The following is a 12481-nucleotide window of genomic DNA, read 5'->3' on the forward strand; positions in this document are numbered from 1 at the left end:
ATTAAATTTACCTCCTTTATTTGATGTTTGTTAAATAAATCTTTTGTGTTATTTACTTCAATTAAGTTATTGTTTAAAATACCTCTAACATTTCTTGATATTTGCTAAAAAATATTATTTTCTTAACATTATCAAAATTATTTTAAACATTAAATAATAATTATTAATATTGTATTATTATTACATATTGTATGCATATTTAAACAAGTAAAATTTTTACCTGAGATAAATTGTCGGAATATACGTTGTTGATTATAATAATTAATGCTGCATTTAAATTAATCTCTCTATAAAAACAAAGAAAAACATATGTATATATAATACACATAATAAACTTCTGTACACAATATTTATAAAAATGTCACCTTACTTTGGTTTTACTTCATTAAAATGATCTAATATGTACTTCAGTATAGTTGGATTCTTTGCATGCTTCGTAATAATATGTAAGAAACTGTTAACATCAAGTTGATATTCCCGTTTTATAGAATGATACCGTTTATTTTTTAAATAATAGACGATGACATCAATATCTTCAGGGCAAGCCAAGTATTCCAAAAATTTAGCGTCAGATTTACTCACTCCTATATCAAACACTGATTCCCAAATGGTCTCGTTTATGGTAGTTATCATCAAACCTTTACAATATATCCATTCCTGCTTCCATAGCAATCGACTAAAACATAAAAAAATTAATTTTTCTTATTAAAGCTTAACATATCGATTTTTTGATTAAATTATTTGAACATTATAAGCGATACCTACAAGAAAATTTGAATAAAAAAGGTTAAAAATTTATAACAATATTTACCTGCGCAATTTTATATCTATGATATATTGTTTTAATATATTGTTGGCTTCTGTCTTACAAGTGATATCACCGAAAAAACATGCCCATCTTGCAGCTTCATATCGTAAACAGTTTCTAAGAAAGGCTTGATCAACAACTTCTTTGTATCGGATTTTTCTAAGTACATCGAATAATATGGCTCTTATTCTTCCCTAAAAATCGTTAAATATTTATTTCTTTGGTTAATTAATATATTTTAAATTTGCGTTTAGCTCAAGTGCAACTTTCGGTCGAACGTCCCTGGACTATGAATTATATTCCCTAAAATGTTGCGTCCGCGGACCGATTTTAATAAACACTCAAACCGTGCGACACAATTGGACCTCTCCTTAAAAAGTAGATTAAATTTGTGAGAAATGTTTATAAGTATAAATCATTGACAAAGATTGTAAACACCATATCCAATAACCAAAAACAATGTCATATATATCAATAATATTGGCAGTAATGAAAATCAAACACTTTGAGTCCTGTTCTTCACGTGAGTAATCATTTAATTTAATTGATTTGCACATTTATTTGCAACATAATTAATAATGCAAAAGTTTATCGTTGCGGTATATATTTTTCTGAGTATTTAAACTTTTTGTAGTGAATGAGTGTATATATGCAAATAACTGAAATGTAACACCTTCATTGAAATCTATTAACATTTACCTTAACATTGTTAAATTGTTCGCCAAACGCTGAAAAGGTACCGAACATGTATTCCAGAGCTTTAAACATAGGATACCAAGCTATATAATCTTCTTCTCGATGTAGATACTCTATGATATCCCAGAATAGATATGATTCGAGTTGGCCTGCTATCATTAAATGAAATGCATCATCAATAATTTGGGCACGATTAAGAACATGAATTTTCGTGTAAGTTTCAGAGTTTAGATAATTTGAAATCCTTTGCCAATTCTCGATATCGTAGTGCACGCGGTAATATCCTGTCGAATAGAATATAAATGTTAACAATTTTTATTGTTTTGAATAATTATAACATTATGATAACATTATATTGTATTTATTTCCAAAAATGTCTGTTTCACACTTTTGTTTATATAAATTTATATTGAAAACGTATTAAAAATTTAATGTATATAAAAAGCATATACATGTAGAAAAGTTATTACAAATGAAAAATAAAACTGTACAAGGTATTGTTAAATAGCATAAAACAAAATTGATTCTAATTGAGCATAAATTATGTAATATTTATTTTATATTAATCAGTAAAATTTCTGTAACATATAACCTTACGAAAATTGTATGTTTTACTTGTTATTATTGTTTTACTAATTTTATAAAAATTGTTAACTTTTTATAATTTTTATTATAATTAGAATAAAATATTTGTAAACATATAACTTGAAAATTAATTGATATTATAATAGAAAACACCAATGTATAACATATAATTATATATGGTAATAATTTCATCAAACATATCTGGCTATAAGTAATATTTATTAACTAACAGTGAGTTCGTAACACATTATCATGACATTACATCACGTCATGACCTAAGATCAAATAAGTATAGTGTTTGTTATAATAAGGCGGTATTATGTAGCACTTGATAAGGGTTGAAACCCATGGTCGAAACGTCGTATAATTTTAATAAATATTATTCATAGCCTGATATGGTTGATGAAATTAATACCATTTTTAATTATCAACTGGTGACTTCTTAGTTTATATATATATATATATATATAATTATATATAGATAATGCAGATTATTACATAAAATATTTAAGAATTAACATAGTTATATAATGAATATCTCAGATTTTTATAAAACAATAAATATAATAGATAATAATATAGAATAATGTCAATTATGTGTGTGTAAAATAAAGACGAGAAATAAGTCATAATAAATTCCTTGGTCGATATTATTAAATAAAATACATTATCGACATACCAACTTGTTGTACATTGAATATTATCCAACCAGGCTGATCAAATGCTAATGATAATTTTAAATTCTTTTTCACGCATAACATATGATGAGTAAAATTGTTAAAATTGGGAGACGCTTCCGTAGTAAAAGTTACAGGAAAGCAGTCAATTTTTAATGTGTCGGTATTTTGTATCAATACAGTTACTTCGATCACAAAATGCACACGATGATAATCTTTATGATTACGTATTACTTTTATGATAGGACAATGCGTTTCTAATTGCCAATTATTTATTATTCGAATTGCAAAATGTATTTTTCCTACAGCAGTATCAATTTCTTCCAAAAGATGCAGCAAACTTTGACTAAATTTACACAATAGGTAAAATATATAAAAGAACATTAGAAATATGTTAAAATTGTCTGTATATATATATATATATATATATATTATATTTATCTTATGATAGTAAGGAATATAACAATTTTGAATAAAATTTAATAATTTTATTAAATTTTTTATGCATTATTAGCATAATATATAATAGATTATCTTTAAGCAAAGTATTAAAAGAGTTATGAAATAATTAAAAGAAAAATAAAACACATTGGAAGTGACAAAACAAGTATTTAAACAATAAATATAAAAAACATTGATTTACAAAAGTCAAAAATAAAGATAGAGAAGTAATGGAAAAAATATAAGTTTTATATATTTAAAAACCTATTAAATAAAAAACATAAACAACAAATGTAGCACAAAATGCAATTATAAGAAAATAAATTACAAAAATTATAGACGATATAAAACATGAAGGAAATAATAAAAAAAAATAATAATAATTTATAAATATTATTTTAAAAAATAACAAATCAGGAAACAATAATAAAAGAAACAACAATAGATATGTAAATGAAAAAGTGACAAACACAACGATAAAACAACAGTTCCTTTCTGCAAAAGCAGTTTTGTAGTAAAAGTAATGAAATCAAATATAAATCTAATACAGGAGCTAGAAAGATAAAGAAAAACTAAAAACTTGTAAAATTAAAAAAAATATGAAATAATGTCAGAAGCTAAATATAAAGGACATTTTACAAAACTAGCATTATTATAAATTATTTAAGGTTTACACAATTTAATTTTTTTAAATTATATTCTATATTATATTACTTACTTGTCAAATATATATGGGCGGACGCTTTTCCAAAATAATTCTTCGGTGAAGGCGTGTTGTACCATGCGCAGTAAAAAGGGTGCTAGAAATTACATTATACAAAATTATAAATTAGAAATATTATAAATATTTAATTATTTTAAATGTTACATGTAAACATAATGATTATAAAAAGAAATTAAATTTTATATGTATACAAGGTAGTAATCGCGTAACAGTGAAATGGAATTTCTCGTTAAATCTGACGAAGATAGCAAGACATTAAAAGATCAATTTTATTAAATAATTTTTGAGTTATAAAAGTTAGAAGTGAACAATTTTTTGACAAAGTGTAAAATATCCTGCAAAATTATTCAGTTTGCGGTAATCATATTTCAATACATTTACGTATATATGGAATATATATATACATATACACAAACTATTTCAATATAAAATGTTCTTACAATAATTTCTTGAACAATTTATATTAGAGGAAAACGTTTTATATAAAAGTTGTATTATTTCTAAACAAGTAAACACTACTGCAAAAGGCCAAGTTTTTTGGTTAAATAGTATTCACTTAATTCTTTTGAAAGGATCTACCGTAATTTTTTTATAAATCGATTTCTCGCAATATTCATTATCAAAACAATAAGTTGTAAGGATAAGATAATTATAAAGAGAATATTTTGTAGGTTATTTTTTACTTCTAACACATTATTTTACATAAACGTAAATATATCTCAAAAAATATTCATTTTTCCTCGATCATATCTTAATAATTTTGTATATAAAATAATGAGAATAATCAATATTTTAGCATAAAACCGCATTATTTTGGAAGAAAATTATGTAGTTGTTAGTTGCAAATTACATACACACATCTATATTGTTTGTGCACTTTTATAAAACTAATATATTATTAATATGAAAATAAAAGTAATTATTAATAGTAGATATCTTGTATCGCCAGTGATGAATAAAATTAAAAATAACTGTGAGACGACCCAACTGGCTTAATTTAATTCTTATTATTATTAGTTTGATTCCATATACAAGAAAAGACAACGTTTCGATTTTAGGTTTAGGTCCTTATCAAGTCTAAAATTAACATTAAAAAATACAATAGATGTACATGCAAGAATTTCGATTTTTAAGAAAGCAAAGCGCAAACCAAGATTGTAATAACAAATTAAAACGTACCTTACAAATTCTTTAGTGCAATATATACTTAATTTTTTTATTTTACATATTTCAATATAAATACTGTGTTACGTGAACGTTCAGTATGGATGGTAAAGACGAACTAAGTTAAACAGCTTTGATTATTCTATCATAGATCGGATTCAAGTCACTGGCGATACAAGATATCTACTATTAATTTTACTGCACATTGACCGAATGATGGTGCTTACACGGAGAGGTGGTTTTTTTTCAAACAATCTCCGATCATTATGGTTTTAACTACACATTATTGCTGAAATCATGGATTGATACTAAGAAGAAGCTATTTACATCGAAACATCAACTAATTTTCCTGCTTCGATGCAGAAGATTGGATTTACTTCCACCACACATCAAGAAATTGAAATTGAACATCTTTTTCTACAGTAATAGCGTAAACCAAAAATTTGATTATTTTTTCTAGACGAACTCGAATTAGATTGTTGAACTTAGAAATTAAAGATTTAAATTATAACATAAAGTTCTTACATTCCAAACTTTATAACATCGAAAAAAGGATGTCTGACTTACTTCCACGTACTTTAATTGACAGATTTTTTGAACTTAATTATCATAAATTATTTATTTTTAATAAAACGAAAAAGGATAACGCGATTAAAAAGTTCAATAATTTAATACGAAATAATAATGTTTCACTTAACCCCTTTAGTAAAATTGACAGATCGAAATGGATAGTAAATTTGAGTAATAAAATTATTCCAGAGAACATTCTAGATTTTTTAAGCTTAGGTGATAAATTCGGGTTGCCTGTCTCACAGAATTATAAGAATGACCGCACTAACATTGTTATCGATATAGCTAAAAACCTAGAAATTAATTGCACTAAGATTCCTAATGCTCTTGTTGAATCGACAAGAAACGAGGTAACTAAAGCGGCGTATGGATTTCTTAGCAAAAAGAAACACACTAGCTACATAGATAGATACATTATAAACAACTCTAAACAATGTCATAGTTATCTACGCGATAACGATGACATTTTAGTTACGACAGCCGATAAGGGTCAAACTACAGTTATTATGGACAAAAAAGACTATATTGACAAAATGAATGTTTCACTGAATGATCAATATACATATACTAAACTGAAAAAAGATCCGTTCAAGAAAGTTTCGGGTAGAATCAATTCTTTAATCAAATCATGGCGAGATAATAAATTGATTGATGAAATGACATATAAACGTCTTAATACCACGAATGGGAACCTTCCACGATGTTACGGTCTACCGAAAATTCACAAAGTTAACGCGCCCTTACGTATAATTGTTTCGTCACTTGGGAGCCCGGTTTACAGTATAGCGCGTTTTTTACATGATATATTGGAACGATCAGTTACGAAACCTACCTCACATATTAAAGACGGTTGGACGTTCGCAAATAAAATCAAGAATTTGAGTATTGAAGATAATGAAATGTTAATTTCTCTTGACGTCACATCTTTATTCACAAACGTTCCTAAGGAATTAGTTTTAAAAGCTATTGAAAAACGTTGGAGTGATATTTCATGTAACACAAATTTTAGTTTGGCACAATTTTTATATGGAATCGACGCTGTATTAGAATCTACTAGTTTTCGTTTCAACGATCAATTTTATGAACAGATACATGGTACGCCAATGGGATCCCCCCTTTCACCTATTTTAGCAGACTTATTGTTAGTTATGGCTGATCTTGAGACAGAATGTTTAAGCTCTTTACAATTTGACATTTCAGTTTATTATAGGTACGTTGATGATATTTTTACAAATAGTACCACGCAATAAAATGGATAACATTTTGACTACGTTTAATAAATACCATCACCGTTTGCAATTTACACATGAAACAGAGATAAATAACAAGATTAACTTTCTGGATACATTGGTTTTTAGAAACAATGGTAAACTATTGACTAGTTGGTACCAGAAACCCACCTTCTCTGGTAGATATTTAAACTACCATTCTAACCATCCGTTTAAATACAAAGTTAACACGATTAATAACTTAGTCGACCACGCTATTTTGTTATCGGATAAACGATTTCATAATGAGAACTTACAGATGGTTAAAAAAATCTTGTTGAATAATTGTTTCCCTAGGACGGTCATCGAGCGATATATGTATAAAAGAACATGTTTTTTAGAAAATTCTCATAACGTAGTTGACAAAAATAATGTATTTGATATTTCGTCTTGTATTTTAATGCCGTATGTTAAGAACCTAAGTGAGACTATTGAGAGATCTATTAAGAAAACAGGCTTAAGTGTTATTTATACGATTCCAAAAAAACTTGATACGTTTATTAAACCCCGAAAAGACAAATTACCTAAAGCCGATATGACCGAAATAGTTTATAAAGTTGACTGCAATGACTGTGACGCCACATACATCGGACAAACTAAAAGACACCTTAATACTCGGATTAAAGAACATATGAATAATATAAAAATGCATGTCAGCAATCAAAATGTTATAAGCAAACATAGAAATGATTTTTCGCATGACTTTAAATGGACAAACTTAAATATTTTACATCGAGAAACAAACACTAGGAAAAGAGAGATTGCTGAAATGTTTTTTATAAAAAAATTTAATAACACGATCAACCTACAGAAAGACACAGAGAATTTGAATCCGATCTATGATAGAATAATCAAAGCTGTTTAACTTAGTTCGTCTTTACCATCCATACTGAACGTTTACGTAACACAGTATTTATATTGAAATATGTAAAATAAAAAAATTAAGTATATATTGCACTAAAGAATTTGTAAGGTACGTTTTAATTTGTTATTACAATCTTGGTTTGCGCTTTGCTTTCTTAAAAATCGAAATTCTTGTATGTACATCTATTGTATTTTTTAATGTTAATTTTAGACTTGATAAGGACCTAAACCTAAGGTCGAAACGTTGTCTTTTCTTGTATATGGCATCAAACTAATAATAATAAGAATTAATTTAAGCCAGTTGGGTCGTCTCACAGTTATTTTTAAAATTAATTATCTTTTAATTTTTACACATTTTTATAATTTCAATGATTAAAAATTTACGCGGACTATTTTATTATATTACGTCTTACCCCTGATGGATTTGCGAATGTTAAATAAACTATCATCTCGTAATGAAGAGTTCCACATATGATAATCACCATCCAAAGAAAAAGAATTATGTTGATTTTGAACAACAAATAAATTCATTATTCGATATCTTGGATAAATCTATAAAAAAAATTATTAAATATATCGATATAATTGTTTGGAAAATACTTGCAATAGTACCAAATACTAATATTATATTAACGTTCCTTATATGTTAATTAGAAAATTAAAAAAAAAAACATATATAAATATAATATATTTAAAATTTTGTATTAATATAATTAGCAATTAAATATTGTATACTTTAAAAATAATTATGTCATGATATTATATAGCAGAGTTCTCTTTATCAAACCAATTAAAAGAAATATCGTGTGTACTATTTTTAATTAATTAATTTAATTCTAGATTTTATATAAATTCTAAAACATTTAATAAAAAAGTGTTAAAAAATAAAAGTTTTAATAATTTACTTTATTATAATTATATGTATGTAACAGAGTGAAAAAAATATTTTTTAGAAAACAGATTAGTATTTTATATAATATTAAATATTTATAAGATAATTTACAAAGAAATTATGTGCATTTTGTAAATAAAATTTGATATACAAACATCTTGCAATATAAATGCTTAAGTTTGTTATCATTTTCGAGAAAGTGGGAGCGAGATAGCGTTAATAATAGAATTACCTTATCGACAGCAATTGTTGCAAGCAATCCAGTAAGACCTTCATTAAACCAAAAAGTCGACCAAAAGTGATTGTTAAGATTATAAAACCATTCCTGTGCCACTTTATGTTCTACTAATTGAGCTACTTGGATTGCGCGAGCAACTGGATATAATACTGTATTAAAGATGATATCTACTTCCCTGAAAGTTACATTTAAATGTCAAGACTGAAAAGTTACATAAAAAATAAAACTTAATTTTTGTTACAATTTTTAATTTTAATCTAAAGTTACGATTTACAAACTCGGGGACAATTTAGCACACCAGTATTGTAAATTGTCTAATAATCTTTTTTTTTAATTTTTAATTTAATATATAAAAAGATTATAAATTTGTTTTAATGCGTACATCATTGATAAGAATTATTGGTCTAAATGAATAAAATATTGTGATTTCTTGTATAATTTTATTGTAATTTTAATATTTATTGTAGAGGGTACGATTTAGCATATATGCCTTTCTCTGTATGTACGTATTACAACGGTAAATTTCAACTTTCTGAATATTGCAAATAAATTTATTCTCATTAAAATTGTTTGTCTTGAACGTTTCTCATGCATACTTTCGAAAGTTTACAGAAACAAGCTATATGTACATGTTTATAAATTTTATAAATTTGCATACTAATATAATTTTATTTTTAATGTAATCTCAAGCACTTATATTCACCTATAAAGAACAAGTCCGAAAACTATGATGCTTTTATCATGGAAATTAGGAATTGCAGCATGAGTGACGTGCGTAATACTGTTAGAACGATTCCAATAAGTTTGAAAATACAACATGATATCTTCAGCTACACTTTCTGCATATTTTATGTCTAATCTAGATTCGCGTCTGCTCCACATGTTAATTCCTCGAGTTTCGTCATCAAGATTGATTAGATTATTAGATAGAAGCATTGTTACGAGATAAGGCGATATTGCAGGTGTGGTATTAAAGTGTGTCCATAACACATTGTTCTCATCTCTTTCAATATTTGGCAATGGCATATTTGACAAAGCCACGCATCGATTACATTTTATAGATATGCTAAATGTTGCTTCTAATGAATATCGGTAATTCCAACATGGAATTAATTGTTGGGAGCCTATTATGTGGAAATGCAGAGCAGCTATCCTACTACGTTTCAAAGAAAAGGAATTATTAAGACATTTAATAAACATGTAAATGTAATATGTAATAATATGTTTGAAAGACAAAGATTGTTTGTTTTTATAATTAAATTGCACGATATATAATAACTTTTTGCACATTTAATACATAAATATTATGTTAATTACAATGTTTTGTGTAATTGCATATTGTATACCATTTAATGAACATTTATTAAAAATTTATTACATACGTTGTTTTTTTTTTCGACGTTCAAAATTCCGAAGCTTTTATCAAATTTACCAGAATATTCTATATTTAAAGTATAATTTCCTGGTGATAATTCAACTCCAAAGACAATATTAATTGTGTCTCGACTACGATTATATGTTGGTTTATATACTGCATCTCTATCATTCTCATAATTTTCAATATTTGTAAATAAATATATATTGTAAATACATAATTTTTCTAACTGCAAATATATGTGTTGCGTTTTGTTAAGAATGTTTATGCTGATATTGTATTCTCCATAGAAAATATTTTCTTCAATTTCTGATGTAAACTTGATATCGTAATGTATTGGTTTTACATATTTTGGTGGTTTATAACATCGAGATTCATTACCAATGAAAGCCGTCGCAGCGATAAAAATTAATCCGCTATTTAATAATAGTTTCAAGAATATCATCATGTCGGAAAAAAGGAATATTTATTTGAGATCTCGAAAACACACTCTGGAAAAGATAAATAAAGAATATAAATTTAGCTTTAATGTATTTTTAAATAATTTTCGTATATATAAACAAAAAATAAAACAAAGAAAATATTAAAATTATTAATAGAAAAACTATTCTAATTAATAAAATATTATATGGTGGAGAAGCAATACGCAAATTTTTATTTGCACAATCTTTTAATATGAAGATATGTGTGTGTGTGTGTGTCGCGCGCGCGCGGGTGTGTGTGTGGGAAGGGGAGGTGTCGATGTGAGTATGTGTATATTTCAGTGTCGCACATATTGTAATTGACAGAAATAAACAAAAATTAAATTTGTAATATAATTTATATTTCTATAAATAATTATTCTCATTGTTAGATGATTATATACATCTAAAATTTTTAGAATATTAGTTAGAAGGATTTGTAGTTTATAAAGTTTTTTGGCTGCAACAAATTATTTTTATAAACACAAGAGCCGTTATTTTTACATACATATATACCTGTGTTTACATTTAAAGCAATTATCCTATTTTTTAATTTTTTTTTATTATCTACGTTATCTTTAACAGCAAAATTATTTAATTTTTCTTATATGTAACAGATATTTTTTACAATTTTAGCACACCTTAAAATTATTTTAAGTAATAAAATATGCATATAAATATTTTTTTTATAAAAAATAAATACGACAAATTGTAGAAAACATAATTTTAATAATCTAATAATGAAAGGATAGTTAAACGTGTCTATAATATTTATTATTGGTTATGTAAATTATAGCATTTTTAAATTTAAGTAATAATTTATTTATTATAAAACATTTGTAAGACCACGATTATTTCAACATTAAAATTTATTAAATATTATAATATTGGCATTATTTAAAATCCATATCTGGATTAAAATTTAAAGATAATTTCGAATGTAACTATTCTCTTTATGCTTATTTGTTAGACCTTTTTTAAAATTCCGTTATATGGTATGATAAAATTCTTTTGTATTTGAAGACAAATATATGTTTTTATATTTTTAACTTATTTTGACTTACCTAATATTTAAGAACAATATGTTAATTGTAAATTTATATTAAAAAGAATTTTATATTTTTAAAATTACTGCAGCAAATTAATGCTTTAGCAGTATGCAATGGTCGAAGAATATATTTATTCACACACACTTTATTAGAATTATTGTATCTACCACGATGTGGTTCAAAAGACCACGAAAGACTGACTGATTCTCTGTACGTGTCATCATGATAAATATGTGTTAGATCAACAAAACTTAAGAGGTCGTTATATATATATATATACAAGATATTCCAGAACTGGCGAAAAAGTTTTTAATGGCAGATTCATGGTATCATTCAGAGAGGATTTTTCCTCAGCAAAAAAGGTTGAGACACTAATAATTTTTGAATTATAAACAATTGAAAATTAAAGCATTTTTGGAAACTAATATAAAATATTAACTGAAGTACATTCTTGAGTTAATTTTAAATAGAGTTTGTTTTAATAAAATTTTAATACAAGGCATATAGTTATAAGAATACATAATAACAAAAATTAGGAATATGCTACAAATGATGACCTCTCTTAACATTTTCACTAAGAAAAAATTGTCTCCAAATAATACCAGAAATCTGCCATTAAAACTTTGCCGCCAGTTCTGGAACACTCTATATATATAACGGCCTCCGAAG

General features: G+C 25.7%; 1 protein-coding gene across 1 annotated transcript in view; it reads right to left on the reverse strand.

The window, feature by feature from the left end:
* The window catches only part of LOC114938954 (endoplasmic reticulum aminopeptidase 1-like), a 38521-nt gene that overhangs the window by 706 nt on the left and 25334 nt on the right, over window positions 1-12481 (reverse strand). The window contains exons 3-10 of the mRNA XM_085484718.1: window positions 9631-10083; window positions 8922-9102; window positions 3926-4007; window positions 1508-1788; window positions 812-1002; window positions 371-676; window positions 221-287; window positions 12-104 (exon numbers count right to left, since the gene is read on the reverse strand). Coding sequence (XP_085340844.1) covers window positions 12-104; window positions 221-287; window positions 371-676; window positions 812-1002; window positions 1508-1788; window positions 3926-4007; window positions 8922-9102; window positions 9631-10083 — 1654 coding nt within the window. The remainder of the gene's footprint in view (window positions 1-11; window positions 105-220; window positions 288-370; window positions 677-811; window positions 1003-1507; window positions 1789-3925; window positions 4008-8921; window positions 9103-9630; window positions 10084-12481) is intronic.

This window comes from Nylanderia fulva, unplaced genomic scaffold (assembly GCF_048542155.1).
Source record: "Nylanderia fulva isolate GAGA-0341 unplaced genomic scaffold, ASM4854215v1 Scaffold31, whole genome shotgun sequence".
Taxonomy (NCBI): Eukaryota; Metazoa; Arthropoda; class Insecta; order Hymenoptera; family Formicidae; genus Nylanderia; species Nylanderia fulva.